The sequence below is a fragment of the Zalophus californianus genome, chromosome 10 (assembly GCF_009762305.2).
Source record: "Zalophus californianus isolate mZalCal1 chromosome 10, mZalCal1.pri.v2, whole genome shotgun sequence".
NCBI lineage: Eukaryota > Metazoa > Chordata > Mammalia > Carnivora > Otariidae > Zalophus > Zalophus californianus.
In genome coordinates this window covers 52,302,080-52,320,031 of record NC_045604.1, presented here as the reverse complement: position 1 = coordinate 52,320,031, position 17,952 = coordinate 52,302,080, and the positions used below count along the sequence as shown (strand labels likewise).

The following is a 17,952-nucleotide window of genomic DNA, read 5'->3' as shown; positions in this document are numbered from 1 at the left end:
AAGATTGCTTATAGTTGTTTATTAAAATACTTCTGGCCTTTCTTTTTCTTTCTTTCTTTCTTTCTTTTTTTTTAAATCGGCTCCCCACCCAATGTGGGGCTTGGACATACAACCCCAAGATCAAGAGTCACAGGCTCTACACACTGAGCCAGCCAGGCGCCCCTTATTGTCTTTCTTATTACAAAATCTTTACTGCAGAAAATACAGCAAAATATAAGGGTAAAAACCCCTGTGACCCCACTATCCAGAGAAACTTTTTTATTTCCTTTCCGTCTTTTTTCTCTGCATGCATATATTTATTTTTAAGTGGTTATTTCTTGAAGAAGTAAATTTTGCAAGCAGTTTTCATAAGAAGTTCGCTAGTTAAGTGATTCGCTTCATTTACTTTTTCATAGCATTCTTTAAGGTGGGGGATCAATTTCTTATTTTCTTGAACTGCTGTTGTCATTAGTTGAAAGGCCTTCTCCCATTAGGTGTTCATTATATAATTTTAATGTGTTTTGATTACATTGTCTATGTCTTCAGCCAAGTTTCTAATAATATCCTTAGAACACCCAGCAAGCTAAAATCATAGATTAGACCCAGAGTTAAAATTTTTTGCTTTTCTGGCATTTTATTTTTTTTCCCCTCCAGAGCTGTAACTTGGTTAGCTTTGCTGGGATCCACCATTCTAATCTTCAGGTTATGTAAATTAAATATATTAGCCTATTAATTAATTCTTATACTGCACCTAGGATTTGTGGTGACTTATTTCAGCCTATAGTAAAGAGGTTAGAAATCTATTCCTAAAACCTTGTGGAACTAAGCTAGGTCTTAGCTACAAAGATGCATTCGGGAAAATAGAAATTCTTTTTTCAATGTATTTGTCCTGAAGGCATGCTAAAATGTAATGATGATTCTTGGGATTATTTTGCAGACCTCAAAGGAAGATCTTCTGCAGGCTGATTTTGAAGGTGCTTTAAAGTTTTTCAGAGTTCAGCTTCCAAAGAGATACAGGGCAGAGGAAAATGCCAGAAGACTGATGGAGCAGGCTTGCAATATTAAGGTAAGGTACATGGATTTGTATATAATAAAAACAGAACTTGAATGCAGAAAGAACGTGGCCAATTATATAAAACCCTTTCTCTATACGTTGCTGGATTTTGACAACGTTTAAGGTGATACTGTGTATGAACTAGTCTCTCCCAGACGTTTTTGTGAGGCTGGTATGTGTATAATACCTTCTAGTAGGACTTGGAGTGAAAGTTAGTAGGTTCAGATTGAAACAATAGGAAGACAAACATTTATCTTATAGGTAGGGCTTTAGAATGGACTGCTGTGATAGTGGTTTCCATGACAGCAGACTTAGTATTTAGCTTTTGGCCATCTGTTTTAGGATTACTTACGACAAAGCAAGAAAAGCCTGCTTAGGCAGTGCTTTCTTTTCTCCAAGGGACTAGGAAAGCTTTGAGTCTTGATCTGCCCGTTCCTACCCACATCTGCAAAATGGCCATGGATATATTGTTCCTTAGCCTATGTCTCATAAAACTAAACAAGTTTCATATAATAATTTGATGTGGAAATTTCTATCAAGAAAATTATGGTATCAAGATGAGAGAGCACATTTTTTAAAGATTTGGAACCAATTTATTGATGTTAATTCTTGTACCTCTGGAATATACGAGGGAATCTTCTTACCTAACTATGACATAAATATAAATTTCCCTTCTGAACAAAGAGACAAAGATCCCATGTCTTATGGACCTTATGTTCTTGCAGAAGGAAACAGACAATAAATGACTAAAATAATAAATAATATATTTAATATGCTGGAAAGTGATAAATAGCTAGGAAAAAAGGAAAAGTAGGGTGAAATAAGCAAGACTGGATTGGTGAGGAGAGGGAAAGTTACAGTTGTTAATAGGTAGTCGGAGTAAGTAGACCTCATTAAAAAGGTGAAGGAGAGGGGTTAGTCATGGAGATGTCTAGGGGAAGAGCGTTCCAGCGGAGACAACAGCTAGTTCAAAGGCCCTGAGGCTGGCTCATGCCTGGTGGGTTTGAAGAACAGCAAGAAGGCCAATAGTAGCTGGAGTGAAGTGAATGAAAATGAGAGTAATAGAAGAGAGCTCACAAGGAGCCAGAAAATGTAGGTCTTTGTAAGGATTCAGACTTTACTTTGAGTGAAGTGGGTAGCTCTTGCAGGGTTTTAAGTGGAAGAGTGATATGATCTGTCTGAGGTTTTAGAGGATCACAGGGCTTACTGTGTTGAAAACAGACTGCAAGAAAGTAAGGGTGGAAGTAGGGAGGTCAGACAGGGGGTTTTGCAGTAATCCTGTTGAGAAATAATGATAGAGTTTACCAGGGTGATAACAATGAGATAGAGATGGAGTGGAGACAGAGGTAGTTGGAACCTGAGTATATTTTGAAAGAGAACCAAAAGGATTTCGTGATACATTACACATGAGTATGAGAGGAAATGAGTCAACATGACTCCATAGATTTTGGATTAGGAGATTAGAAGATTGAGATGCCATTGGGTTATTAAGCTCATTACTTAAAATGTACTTTGACACAGACTTCATTTAAGCATCATACCCACTCGAACACTTTTTTGGTGTAACACTGTTGTTTTTGATCTTAACTTATTTTAAAGTGAATTCTAAATGTCGAAAAGTGCAATTCAGTGCTGAAAGTAAGTAACCGAACAGAAAAAAATATATTGTCTTTCAAATGAATTATATATTTAAAAAAAAATCATTTTCCAAAGATACTAAAGCAAAATAAACCTCTGAGTCTTCATCCTGAAATGCAAACTTGTAAAGCCTTCCAGACTGATTATTTTATTTGGCTGGGCCAAATGACTAAGCATGAGCCACATTTGTCTGTAGACTTTGAAAATACATTTCAGTAGTCATGGTGGCTTTGATTGAATTTTTTGGGTGGTATGTTTGAAAGGTAGGCTCCAGCCCTCTGATTGTTCCAGAGCTGTCAGAGAAAGGTACTGTAACTAGAACAGTACTTTAGGAATCTGTTAAAATAAAACATACATTTCTAAGAATGAGATGAGAGAATTAGGAGGTACAGGTAAGGTAGAAAGTTAAATGTCTTCAAGGGAAATTTGGTAACATCGGACAATCACTGAGAATGGAAAACCCAGGAAGCAATCCAAAATTGTGAGATGTACAGGGAAGGATTTTTTCCAATATAATTTATGAAGCTCCTCAGAGGATGGAGGCAATTAACAATGGTCAAACCAGAAACATGGTATCTTAAAGGCACAGAAACTTAAAATGTTAGAAAGTAAGTTCAAAATAGGATCTGAGTGAACTATTTCTGGAATGAACATGTGCAACCAGAATGATTTGTGTGAACATGAGCAGATAGACGTGAATTTTTATTTTAAGTAATAATGAATTATTTGATTTTGTTTTTTGTTTTTAGGTCTTATTTTGGGTTTTGTTTTTTGTCTTTGCATTATCTAAGGAGAGTAACTTTTTCTTAGCTGTATAAAACAGTACTCACAAGACACCATGTTTATTAAGGTATAGTTGATAACATTATATTAGTTTCAGTTGCAAAATTGAGAAATGATCACCACAATAAGTCCAGTTAACTCCTGTCACCATCCATAGTCACAAAATATTTTTTTCTTGTGGTAAGAACTCTCCTAGTGGCAGTATGGTATTATTAACTATAGTCATCATGCTATATAGTATATCCCCATGACTTATTTATTTTATAATGAATAATGTCATCATTTTATAATGAAATTTGTACCTTTTGACCCCCTTCACCCATTTTACCCACCTTACCCCCTGCCTCAGGCAGTCTGTTCTCTGTATCCCTGAACTTGGTATTTTTGTTTTTTTTAGATTCTACATATATGTGAGATCATCTGGTATTTATCTTTTTCTGTCTGACCTATTTCACTTAGCATAATGCCATCAAGTTCCATCCATATGGTGCCCAATGGCAAGATTTAATTCTTTTTTGTGGCTGAATAATATTCCATTGTGCATGTATACCACATTTTCTTTAGCCATTCATCCATCAGGGGCCATTTAGGTTTCCATTGCTGGCTATTGTAAATAATGCTGTAATGAACATAGGGGTGCATATTATCTTTTCAAAGTAGTGTTTTTGTTTTATTCAGATAAATACCCAGAAGTGAAATTACTAGATTGTATGGTAGTTTTGTTTTTAATTTTTTTGAAGAACTGTCATTTGCATAATGCAAATTTACATTTCCACAATTGCACAAGGGTTTCCTCTTCTCCACATCCTGGCCAACACTTATTTATTTCTTATCTTTTTGATAATAACCACTCTTAACAGATGTGAAGTGATACCTCATTTTGGTTTTGATTTGCATTTCCCTGATGATTAGTAGTAGTGCTGGGCACCTTTTCATGTACCTGTTGTTTGTCTATATGTCTTCTTTGGAAAAATGTCTGTTCAGGTCCTCTGCCCAGTTTATAATCAGATTGTTTGTTTGTTTTTTTGCTGTTGAGTTATAGGAGTGCTTTATATATTTTGGATATTAACTCTTTATCAAACATATGATTTGCAAATATTTTCTACCATTCAATAGGTTGCCTTTTCAGTTTGTTGATGGTTTTCCTTTGCTGTGCAAAAGTTGTTGCTTGTTTGTTTGTTTGTTTGTTTAAACTCATGGGGCTTGAACTCACAATCCTGAGATCAAAACCTGAGCTGAAATCAAGAGTCAGATCCTTAACGGACTGAGCCACCCAGGCACCTCTGTGTAAAAGCTTTTTAGTATGATGTAGTCCCATTTGGTTTATTTTTGCTTTTGTTGTATTTATTTTAGATGTCAAATCCAAAAAAAATCATCACCAAGACACATCAAGGAGCTCACCACCTATGTTTTCTTCTAGGAGTTTTTTTTTTTTTTTTAAGATTTTATTTATTTATTTGACGTAGGGAGAGACAGCGAGAGCAGGAACACAAGCAAGGGGAGTGGGAGAGGGAGAGGAAGGCTTCCTGCTGAGCAGGGAGCCTGATGTGGGGCTTGATCCCAGGACTCTGGGATCATGACCTGAGCTGAAGGCAGACGCTTAACGACTGAGCCAGCCAGGCGCCCCTCTTCTAGGAGTTTTATGGTTTAAGGTCTTATGTTCGAGTTTTTTATCCATTTTGAGTTAATTTTTGTGTTTGGTATAAGATAGTGGTCCAGTTTCATTCTTTTGCATATGGCTGTCCAGTTTTTCCATCACCATTTATTGAAGAAATTGTCCTTTCCCTATAGTATGTCCTGGCTCCTTTGTTGTAAATTAATTGACCATATATGCATGGATTTATTTCTGGCTTCTCTATTTTGTCCCATTGATCTGTGTCTGTTTTGTTTTATGCTGCTATCGTATTGTTTTGATTACTTTGGCTTTGTAATGTTGTTGAAGTCAGAGAGTGTGATGCCTCCAGCTTTGTTCTTCTTTCTCAAGATTGCTTTGGGTATTTGGGATCTTTTATGGTTCTATACAAATTTTAAAATTGTTTGTTCCGTTTCTGTGAAAGATGTCATTGGAATTTTGATAGGGATTGTATCGATCTATAGATTGCTTTGGGTGTATGGACCTTTTAACAATATTAATCTAACCTGTGAACACGGAATATCTTTCTATTTATTTGTGTCTTCTTTAGTTTCTTTCATTAATGTCTTATAGTTTTCAGTGTACAGATCTTTCCTTGGTTAAATTTATTCCAAGGTATTTTTTGATGCAATTATAAAATGGATTGTTTTGTTAATTTCTCTTTCTGGTAGTTTCTTATTCATGTATTGAAATACAACAGAGTTTTGTATATTGATTTTGTATCACAGGATATTTTAATTTATAAAGTGATTGTGAGGTAGACGTGAGGTGAAACTCAGAGAAGGAAGACAGAAGTAGTATAATATCCAAGGATTGTGCTGGAACTGGAGCATAGGTTTCCAACCTAAAGGTTTAAAATTGTTTTTTACCTGAGACCTACATTTTAAAATAGCTTTTACATCAAAACCCTGACCCCCCCCACACATATCTGAAGAAATACCCTTACAATGTGTGATGTACTCTGTTTCCTCTTCTACTACTGTACTGTATTCTATGTCATTTAAACTTCTTGAAGAAAAATCTTCAAACCGAAAAGGTAATCATAATCTACTAAATCGATTTCACAACAGCTTGCTGTTTTGAAAAGAACAGAGGTCTATCATGCCGTTCACACCACCTCCCTCTTCCCCATTCTTATATGCTGCAACTTGTGAGAAGTTGTGGAGCTTGAGGTGTGGCAATGAATAATGGAAGTAGGGGTGTGGTAAGGATGTGCGTCGTCATGCCGTCCTTACAGCAGAATATGCTGGCAACTGCAAAGTTTAGGGAACGATGGATTTACAGACCAAGACTGTGTGTTAGGCAAAGCATTCACAGACAGAGGTGACTGCAGGTATGGAATAGGCAAACAAGTTGCTCTCACAATTTCTTATCTATAGCCTTGAGATTAAAGATAGAATATCAAAAATTAAAAAAAATTATTTTAATTATTTTCAAAGTTAGTATTTGTGTATGATTATATCTTTTTTGAATGGACATGTTCTCATTTAGTTACCCAACAAGATGAATCACTTTCCTCTAACTTTAAGGAACTAGGTAATGAGTGATTGCAGTGAACTGACTGCTTTTAAAATAGATGCAACAGTTAGTTGCAGGTGAAAAGTAACTTATTAGTTCCATATGTGGTTTATTTCTGCATGTGTACAACAAGATGTATGAACAAACCACACTGGATTAGATAAATAACTTTATTCTTCTCAAACCTGTATAATATTAAATATCAAAAATGTTTTTGTAGGGTTTTTTTTCTGATTTAACTAACATGATTTTAAATGTTTCTCATATCTTCCTGTGCCTATGGTTTCAGCTAGGTTAAAATCAGAAAATATGTTGACCCATCAGACTTGATTTGAAAAGTCATTTGCTTACTTAATATATGAATATCCTGTACTTCCTCAGGCTTTGTTGAATACCATTATTCAGTTGTTACTTGTAGTTAAAAATTCTGCTACTGTAGGGGCGCCTGGGTGGCTCAGTCGTTAAGCGTCTGCCTTCGGCTCAGGTCATGATCCCCAGGGTCCTGGGATCGAGCCCCACTTCGGGCTCTCTGCTCCACAGGAAGCCTGCTTCTCCCTCTCCCACTCTCCCTGCTTGTGTTCCCTCTCTCTCTGTGTCTCTCTCTGTCAAATAAATAAATAAAATCTTTAAAAAAAAATTCTGCTACTGTAGACCTTCTTAAACTTGAATCTTGGCTTCATGGACTCTAAATCAGTAGAAATTTGAATTTCTTAACACAAGCATATGAGCATTTTGTTTTTCCTGGTAAGACAATCCAGAGCTTTCATTAGATTCTTAAAGGAATTCAGTAACTCAAAAAAAATTAGCCTGTATACTGTGGGACAGTCTTAAACTTGCTAAGTAAATTGATATTTTTATGAAGTATAAGAATTTATGAATGTGTTATCTATAGATATTCAAGTGCTTATATGTACAACCTTTATAATTATTCTTGATCTGCCTGTTCTGTATAATTTTATTCAACATCATTTATATTGTATTAGTTTGAATTGATGAAATTGCCATTCTTGTTGGTCAAAAATTTAAGATATTAGACATCGTATATGATTTAATTCTTTCATGCCTCTTCATACAATTCAATGCTATGTAGATAAATGATGAAATATTAAAATTTTGAATCTTTTAATTATAATGGAATTCATTTAGCTGGCATTGCTCTGATAAGAATAAAAGGCTAAACTAGAAGAGTAAAACACCTGTAATAAAAGTTAGAGTACGTGTATACCTTAGTTCTATCGACATGCAAACTCCCTGAGAATTGCTCTTCAACGACTGGGAAACAAGTCTTGTCTGTTCGTTTGTTTGTTCGTTGGTTCGTTCCTTCCTTCCTTGTTCATTTTTATTTGGAAAAATGTTCCAAATGCCACATTTGTGATGCATCTCATTAGTAGCAAAGTTCATCACATGACTCAAAATAGTCTGTTGGTAGATCTCCATAAAAGAATATTTAAAAATAGAAATCAGCCACTTTCATTTGATTTTATTAGTGAAATAATCTGAGCAAAATTAAAACTTCAAAATTTGACCTTAAACTAAAACAAAGTAGTTAGGAAAGGAAGTTCATTTCTTGAGTGCCTGTTGTGTGCAGGAACTATGCAGGAGAACTTCTGAGAGGAAATAAGAGTTAAGATAAGACCTGAAGGGTTAGCAGGAGTTAAGGAGTATCTGAAGCAAGGGGAATATGCCCAGAGGTAAGAAAATGTGGCATTGAACAAGCCCTAATCATAGTTGATGACTAGAGAATGGGGGTGAGGGGAGTAAATAGAGAGAAGACAAAGTAAGCAGGAGCCAGACTGCTGGTGCAGAGCCATGTAAGCCATGGTAAGCAATTTGGATTTTATCCTGGGAGCAATGGGAAGCACTGAGGGGTTTTAAATAAGAGGCAGAAATAATCAGCTGTTTGTTTTAGAAAGGTCTTTCTGGCTGCTGTGTGGAGAATGGATTGAAAGGGGTAAGATTAAATATTGGTGACAGACCAATTCAGGGGTGGTTGCGGTAATCCAGGTGAGAAGTGACCAGAGTATCTGTTATATGCCGGAGAAATATCGACAGATTACAGAGATATTCAAGAGATAAAATCAACAGATCTTAGTGATTAAATTAGGGCAGGGAAGAAAGCCTGTGATGACTTTCAGAATTCTTACTTATGCAACTTGATAGTAATCACACTGCAAAGAGAACAAAGGAGAACAAATTACAAGGATGGAAGATAATGAGTGAAGTGTTGAACATGTTAAGTTTGCAGTGTATATCCACAATCTCATATCCAAATATATAGGCATATCAAGTAAGTGGATGGGTATGAAGTGAGATCTGAGCTAAAAGTAGGTATTTGAATGTCACCACTATTGAAACCATGAGAGTGGGTGAATTCTCATAGAGGAGCAGAAAGGAATGTTGAGGATAGGTACATTAACATGTAAAAAAATGGGCTGAGAAGTAGAAGCTGGTGAGACAGAGAAGACAGGAAGAAACCCAGAAGAGAAATGAAGTGTGACTGCTAAGGGAAAAGGTATTTGTTTTCAAGAAGGAAAAAGTTGAATAAATGTCAGTAATGCTTAGAGGTCATGTAAGGTAGTGAAAAGCAGACATTGTGCAATAGTTAATGATAAAAAAGACCTTAATGGCCTTAGTGAGAGCAGTTTCAGTGGAGTGATGAAGTATAAACTCCAGTGATTCAAGGAATAAATGGGAGGGGAGGAAATGGAGAAAGGAAGATAAAACAACTCTTCTGAGAAGGTTAGAATGGGAAGAAGATGGGGGGTGAAAGAGATGGCCAGCAAGCCAGAGAATAAGTACAAGAGAGATAAGAAGACATGAGATTCAGGGGCGCCTGGGTGGCTCAGTGGTTAAGCGTCTGCCTTCGGCTCAGGTCATGATCCCAGAGTCCTGGGATCGAGGCCCGCATCAGGTTCCCTGCTCTGCGGGAAGCCTGCTTTTCCCTCTCCCACTCCCCCTGCTTCTGTTCCATCTCTCTCTTTCAGATAAATAAATAAATAAATCTTAAAAAAAAAAACAAGACAGGAGACTGATATGGATGTTTGGAGGATGGGAAAGATGAGTCTTTAAATGCTAAAAAACTTAAATGAATCAATTTCTTCATTGAGCACCTACTATATGCCTGGCGCTGTGCTAGACCCAGGGAATACAAGGTAGATATGCTCCCTGAAATCATGGGATTTCCATACTATTGTGTGCAAAATGTTAGATAATCACCTTAATAACTGTGTAATTACAAGTGAGACAAAAGCTCAGAAGGGAATAAGAAGGATATATGAGGGGAAGGAACAAAGGAACCTGACTCTGACTCAATCAGCAATTTAGGGAAAGCTTTCTCGAACTGAGATTATAAGGCATTCCAGACTGAAGGAACAGCATGTACAAACACTATGAAGAAGGAGGCAATAAGGTCTGTTTAAGAACCTGAGGGAAGGCAAATGGGACTATAGCTGAGAGAATCATGAGGGTTGATACATAGGGGCCAGACCACTCCATCTTCAAATAAGAAGAAAAGCCCACAGAAAGAAAAGTTGAAGATTCGGTAAAGAAAGAGGAATATATCAAGAGACAGACCTCCAAGTAGGGTAAGGGATTAGATTCCAGAGAATAGACCTTTCTTCCATTACAGTAGAAGGGAATGAGCAAGGAATCAATGAGGATGAAGGGAATGTGCAGTTTGGTGGGGAGGAAATTGAGAATATTTCATTTGAAGGTTTCTGTTATTTCAATTAAGCAGATTCTAGAGGAAGGTAGTATATAGTAGAGTGAGAGGTTTAAACAACATGGAAAAGCTTTTAGAACAGACGTTGTAGAGATTGGAAGAACTAAGTGAGAAAACACACAAAAGAGTTGTTGGACCATTGTTGGAGATCATGAATTCATAGTGGCAAGAATCTGTAGCATTTTGTGAGTTTCTTCAGAAACACTCAGCAGCCCAGATGTATACATGAAGAATGTAGACAGTTATTTGACCCCAAGTTGAGGTTTGCCAGCATGAGGCAAAGGAAGGACAGTGGGGCCAAGGCAACGGTGCTCTAATAAACCAGATCTTGGGGGAATGAGAGGGATGAGGAAAAGGGGAATCCCTGATCTGTCACTTGTGCCAATTTCCATGGTGTAAATACTCCGACGATGGCCAATTTCAAGGTGCCAATGACTTAAGAACAGGCTCACACATGGGCGCCTGAGTGGCTCAGTCGGTTAAGCATCTGACTCTTGATTTCAATTCAGGTCGGGATCTTAGGGTCATGAGATCGAGCCCCATGTTTGGCTCTGTGCTCGGCAAGGAGTCTGCCTGAGATTCTCTCTCTCCCTTTCCCTCTGCCCCTCCCTCCCTCAAATAAATAAATAAAACCTTAAAAAAAAAAAAAAAAAGAACTGGCTTACACAATTTCTGAATGTTAATAGTCACTTCTCAGGAACTGGTAGTTGATGACCCTAAGCACACACAGGTTCAGAGAGATGAGGCTAGAAGCCAGAGTGTGGTTGACATGATGGAAAATGGAGTCTAACAAGTAGAAGAGAAAGTGAAGACCAATGGGGACTGAGAGTCTGCAAGAAAAGGGGGTGGAGGAGAGCTACAAAGAATTGTTGAACTCCATGACTTAGGAGAATGGTGGAGGAGAACATTAAATGAGTTGGTGGTGGTTACTCAAGAAAAAAGCAGGCTCCACTTCCTGTGTGGAGCCTGACATGCGGGGCTCGAGCTCATGACCCTGAACTGAAATCAAGAGTTGGACGCTTAACCAACTGAGCCACCCAGGCACCCCCCCTTTTTCTTAACTATTTGAATTCGTATTAAGATTATAGAGTGTGCTTCACAGTTTGTGTTTGGGGATCTGGTTCAGACAAGAAAATATATATGGTGTTCTTCTGTGCCTTTGTTGCTGCTCACTAGAAGTAATTTTGTTTTTGTAGGTAGCAATAAAAATAAATTTAAATATTGAAGGTGTTGAAAATAGGTTGGGTTAAGATAGCTGGGTCATTGGATCCTGGGGGCTTAATATTCTAAACCCTTCAACCACAGCTGTTTCAGATGCCATGCCTCTGTAAGACTGATGAGTCACTGACCTCTGCTTCTGAAACTAATAATACAGTATATGTTAATTAATTGAATTTAAATTAAAAAAAAAGATGCCATTGCCTCCACTCTGGGGGGGTATAAGGTAAAGTTACATTATATTTACTTCGTTGTTATATGCCTGTTCCACCAACCCATGGACCCATTTAGCATTTAGCTGGCAAATAACCGAGTTGAATTAATGCTCTGGAGAACCTGCATCTTTTACTATTAAGCCTTTCTCTTTCCTTCTCCCCAGTAAAAAAAAAAAAAAAAATTCTTTTAAGGTGGTGGACGTATGGGGCGCCTGGCTGGCTCAGTTGGTTAAGCAACTGCCTTTGGGTCAGGCCATGATCCCGGAGTCCCGAGATGGAGCCCCACATCGGACTCCCTGCTCAGCAGGGAATCTGCTTCTCCCTCTGACCCTCCTTCCTCTCATGCTCTCTGTCTCTCATTCTCTCTCTCTTTCAAACAAATAAATAAATCTTTAAAAAAAAAAGTTGGTGGAAGTAACACGTAAATGAGAATAGCAACCCAAAAAAGATAGTGAAAAATTTTGTTATTCACATGTCTCCAACTGTTGTCACACTTTCTGAAGCTCCACTTAAAGGCAAACAAAGTGCTGAGGGGAAAATTGTATTCCTTGCTATGGCTGATAGCTGTGATTAAACGGGAAATACTTTCTCATTGTCAGTTCCTCTGGCCTGGAGACTTCTTACTGCTCTCGCTTATGAAAGAGAGCAATTTCTTTCATCTGGAGCGTCTCACCTGTTCCCTGCCTGCCCCATTTCCCAGCCACATGACCAAAGTATGTAGTTCATATGGTCTCTTTCAGACACCGTTATTTATTATTTCACTGTCTCTCCTGTTGCCGCTGCTATTATTGTTACCATTATGCGAGGGCGTCTTGGAGCACAGACCGCGTGAAGAGGTGGTAAAGCTCATTGTTAAGTGGCTGAGGTTGGAGGCTTCAGTACGCAATTTGGCACAGCGTCAGTGCACTTGCCGGTGTGTTCTATGCTGTGTTCCATTCCTTCTCTTTTCCACCCACTGCACCGTCCTCCATCCTCCTTCCCCCCCGGATCACCGTACTTCCCACTAGCTCTTGCTCTGTGTTGGAGTTTCTTACTAGGTTGGTTCCTAAAGAGGCAGTCCTTATTTTCTGGGTCTCATTTCTGGCCCTGGGTCTTCATGTCTGTAGTCGTCGGCTAGGGCTGCCATCATGAAATACCACAGACTGTGGGGCTGAAACAGCAGTTTATTTTCTCACAGTTCAGAGGCTAGAAGTCCAAGATCAGGGGACAGCAGGTTTGGTTTCTTCTGAGGCCTTGTCTTGCAGGTGGCTGTCTTCTTGTGTCCCCACGTGATCGTCCCTCTGTCTGGGTCATCTGGGTCCTAGTCTTCTCTTCTTGCAAGGATACCAATACTGGGAGTTAGCACTTCAACATAGGAATTCGGGGGCACACATTTCAGTCCATAATAATGTCTTTTTTCGTAGTCAACCAAATGCCAGTTTCTCCCCAGATTCTCTGAAAACACCCTCTTCTTAACATGGATCTTACTTGGTAACTCTGAAGTGGTCTCCAACATCTGATGATACAGGACAGGAAATTTCCCATGTTTGTCAGCATACCCAAGTTCTCCCATTCTAGCCTGAAATCTGAGATTATTTATTTACAGATTGAGATTATTATTTACAGCGGGCGCCTGGGTGGCTCAAATGGTTAAGCGTCTGCCCTCGGCTCAGGTCATGATCCCAGGGTCCTGGGATCGAGTCCCACATTGGGCTCCCTGCTCCTTGGGAGCCTGCTTCTCCCCCTGCCTCTCTCTCTCTCTCTCTCTCTCTCTCTCTCTGTCTCTCATTAATAAATAAATAAAATCTTAAAAAAAAAAAAGATTTTACAGCCTCACCCTCCACTTCCATCAGCCCACGTGGTTAGCAAGACATGTCCTCTGGCATGCATGTGAGCTTGTGAAAAGTTCTCATTTACCTTACATACCCTTGTTCTGGTATGGTCTTACCACATTAGCTTCCTTATAGTCCTGCCTTTATATTGTATCATATCTTATATAAACCACAACCTCCCTGTTTCTCTTCCTTTCCTAAAAGAGAGGCAGTGAGTTGGGCAAGTAAATAAGTTACGTCTTAGCAGGATGTCCAGTAATAGAAGAAAGTCTATATTCTATTCTAATAGAATGGATACTTTAAGCAACAACATAATATGAATACTATATAGGACATAGAAACTTAATGTATTTTCTGAAATCATTCACATGAAGTTTTTTATTCTAAAACATTTCACCAAATTTTAAGGTGGCCATTGTTTAAGAAGACAGATTGTAGACATATCCTTGTGGGGGAAATATTCTGAAGAAAATTGTCTGGCATAGCAGGAACTTCTTAGACCCTTCGCCTCACACTAACTGGTCTCTCTGGCTTTAGTTTTTATCCTCTCTAGTTCCCTGTACTCACTACCACCAGCATTGTCTGACTGGAAAATCAGCCTCTAATTGTCACTCGTCACTTCGGAGAACACTGCTGGGTCCCTGTTAGCTGCAGGATGAGCCCCCCGCCCCTCGGCCGGGTAGAGAGCCCCTTCTTTCACACCAGTATGCCATGCCCCTTCCTGGCCTTGTCACCTCTCGTCCCTTCCTCCTGAAGTACTTTCCCGCTGTGGAGTGCCTGGAAAATGCAGGGGCTTTGGAGGCAGACAAGTCTAGTTTTGAATTCTGACTCCAGTTCTTACTGACTGAGTGATCCTGAGAAATTTACTTAATCTCCTTGAGTACTTTTCTCATCATGAAAGGAGACTTAGTACCTACTGCACGAAGATCTTGTAAGAATTATTAAAGCTAAGTGTATGTGTGACTCACTGCTAAATTATTTATCAATTCCTGTTGCAGTTATAGGATCAAGCAAACCCCTGTTACCCTTTAAGACCCAGATCAGACATCACCTCCTCTGGGAGCCCAGGCTGTTATTTATTCTAACTCTGGTAATTCCTGCACTAGAACAACGCATTTATAGTTAAGAATGTGGTTTTCTGAAGCCATGTTGTTGAGGTTCAAATCTTGGCTTCTCTGCGCATTAGCTCCGTGATCTCTGGGAAGTTACTTATACTCCCATACTTCAGCTATCTGTTCTGTAAAATAAGGATAATATTATCTATGTAATAGGATTACTGTGAAGATTAAGTGGGATAATATATACACTGGACCCTTGAACAACACAGATTTGAACTGCATGGATCTACTTATACGTGGATGTTTTTTGACAAAAACAGTACTATAAATGTATTTTATCTTCCTTATGATTTTCTTAATAACTATTTTACTCTGGCTTACTTTATTATAAGAATACAGTATATGACACATGTAACATAAAAAATATATGTTGATCGACTCTATGTCTTTAGTAAGATTTCTGAGTTAACAGTTGGCTATTAGAACTTAAGTATGGGGGGGTCAAAAATTACATGTCGATTTTTGACTCCATGGGGGTCAGTGCCTCTAACCCCCTACATTGCTCAAGGAACCGAGAATGTGTAAGAACTTACACAACTGTGTAAGAAATTTAGCACAATGCTATATATAGTTAGTACACAAAAAATGTCAGCCATTATTACTATATTCATTTTGAGTCATTTTCTCTTACTGTGAGTTCCTCAAGGCTTTGACTCTTCCTTGTTCTTCTCCAGATGCCTTGTGTCTGATCCAGTGCCCAGACTGTGCTAGGGTCAAAGAAGGCCTAACTGGATCAAAGAAGTCACGCATTAAATATTTATTTAGTTAGCAAATCCTGTTCATTTAAGATGAAGAATATTGGGCTTTAAATCCTCTTTGAAAATACTGGAAATAAACAGAAAAATTCTCATGTATTACACTGAATAGTATTCTAGGTTTCTTCCTACAGAAAAATAAATAGCTGAGTGGATTGGTCTGAATTTTGCTTTTAAGAAAGGTGTGTGGGGGCGCCTGGGTGGCTCAGTCTGTTGAGTGTCCAATTCTTGGTTTTGGCTCAGGTCATGATCTCAGGGTTGTGGGATTCAGCCCCGCCTTAGGCTCCGCTCCTCACTCAGGGCAGTCTGCTTGTCCCTCTTGCTCTGCTCCCCTGCTCTCTCTCTCTCTCTCTCTCAAATAAATAAATAAAATCTTAAAAAAAAAAAAAAGGTGTCTGAGGCACCTGGTGGCTCAGTTGGTTAAGCATCTGACTCTTGATTTCAGCTCAGGTCATGATCTCAGAGTAGTGAGATAGAGCCCCACATGGGCTCTGTCTGTACTCTGCATGGAGTCTGCTTGAGATTTTCTCTTTCCCTCTCCCCTTGCCCCTCCCCCTGCTTACACTTTCTCTCTCTCAATAAAATCTTTTTTTTTTTAAAAAAAAGCTGTCTATCATACTGTAAATACTACAGGGATCATGAAATATGACTTTGTGAATTTTCCATCTTTGTAGACCTTTAAGACTTGGAGGGAAGGTCCGCTTTCTTCTTTGATGCTCTGGTAACCAGGTGCCCTCCCATATCTTCAACTATTAGATTTTTTAGATCATTATTAAATGATCTTTGGAATACTAAAAGTTTTGGGGCGCCTGGGTGGTGCAGTTGCTTGGGCATCTGACTCTTGGTTTTGACTCAGGTTGTGATCTCAGGGTAGTGAGATTGAGTCCGTGTTGGGCTCTGCGCTCACCAGAGTCTGCTTGAGATTCTCTCTCCCTCTGCCCCTCCCACTCATGCTCTCTCTCTCAAATAAATAATTTTTTTTTTTTTAAAGAAAAAGAAGGGCACCAGTTGGTTAAGCAACTGCCTTCGGCTCAGGTCATGATCCTGGAGTCCCAGGATCGAGTCCCACATCGGGCTCCCTGCTCAGCAGGGAGTCTGCTTCTCCCTCTGACCCTCTTCCCTCTCGTGCTCTCTATCTCTCATTCTCTCTCTCAAATAAATAGATAAAATCTTTAAAAAAAAAAAGAAAAGAAAAAGAATACAGAAAGTTTTTAAAGTTTTATATAGTCTCATTTGCATTAACTTGTTAATTGTCTATAGTAAAAATAATTGTGTTGAAGGAACTGAGGCTAAGATGTATATGCAATAGCCTTTTTAAACAGGGAAAAGCGTCAAATTAATAGTTTATGATCAAGACTGCTAATATAGATCTCAAACAACAAAGCAGTCTATTCCTTATGTATATATGAAGTTATCGTATTTTGTGTTTTCTTCATGTATTTTGTAATTATCAATTTTGTTTTCTACTTCATAAACTAAATTCAAGGACTGTCAATAGTAGATCTGCATATTTATGTGATAAATGGCACACGGTGTCATTTATCTATTGTTATATAACAGACAATCCCAAAAATTACTGGTTTATAACAACAGTATTTCTCATGATTCTGTGAGTTGGCTGGGTGGTTCTTCTACTGTTATCTCTGGATTCATTCATGTGATAGCATTCAGCAGGTGGGACTAAGATCTCTCTTTCCACACGTTTTCTTACCATTGGCTTCTTCACAGTATTGTGGTCCCAGGTTTCCAAGAAGGCAAGACCCAGTGCACAAGCACAAATCAAACCTCTCCTTGTGTCATATTTGTCAGGTCATGTTGACCAAAACAAATCACATGGAGAATCAGTGTTAGAGGAGACAGCACATGGGAAATGGAGACCAGGAGACATGATTGATGGGGAGCTATTCCTCTAACAATCTACCACTTATACACATGGTAAATTTATGTTTAAGTATATATATAAAAAAATTAACTTCATTTCTGAGAATTTGGTATGGAAAGGACATTTCTTTGCCATTTTAATAATATTTACTAACATTTATTAATAATTTTTATTTAGTAATACCCTTTTATACATTTTGTTATGAGCTGATATTGCATTTTTAATTAAAAAAATTTTTTTTTCACAATAAAAGTGAGTGAGTAAAGCCAGCATCAGTTTAGGTTCCCTGATAGCAGAAGCAATAATTGCTTATGAATTGTTAATAAAACTTGAGTAGAGATACTCTGATTACAAAGAAAATCTAGCCTGTGGTACTGATTTCATCATTCAGCAGAGAATTGGGATTCCAGAGTTCAGAGGAAGCTTAAAAATTTTTAAGTATTCTACATTGTAGCATACTCAATGTGAGAGACTAAAAGCATTTCCTCTAAAATCAGGAACAAGACAAGGATGCCCATTCTTGCCACTTTTATTCAACATAGTATTAGAAGTCTTAGCCAGAGCAATTAGGCAAGAAAAATAAATAAAAGACATCCAAATTGAAAGGACAAAGTAAAACTGTCACTA

At 38.3% G+C, this 17,952-nt stretch overlaps 1 protein-coding gene across 6 annotated transcripts in view; it reads left to right on the top strand.

The window, feature by feature from the left end:
• Nucleotides 1–17,952, top strand: part of RABGAP1L (RAB GTPase activating protein 1 like) — a 758,983-nt gene that overhangs the window by 617,519 nt on the left and 123,512 nt on the right. For all 6 annotated transcript variants that reach the window (XM_035722282.1, XM_027611227.2, XM_027611226.2 and 3 more), the window contains one exon: nt 917–1,045. In XM_035722282.1, the coding sequence (XP_035578175.1) occupies nt 917–1,045 (129 nt within the window). The remainder of the gene's footprint in view (nt 1–916; nt 1,046–17,952) is intronic.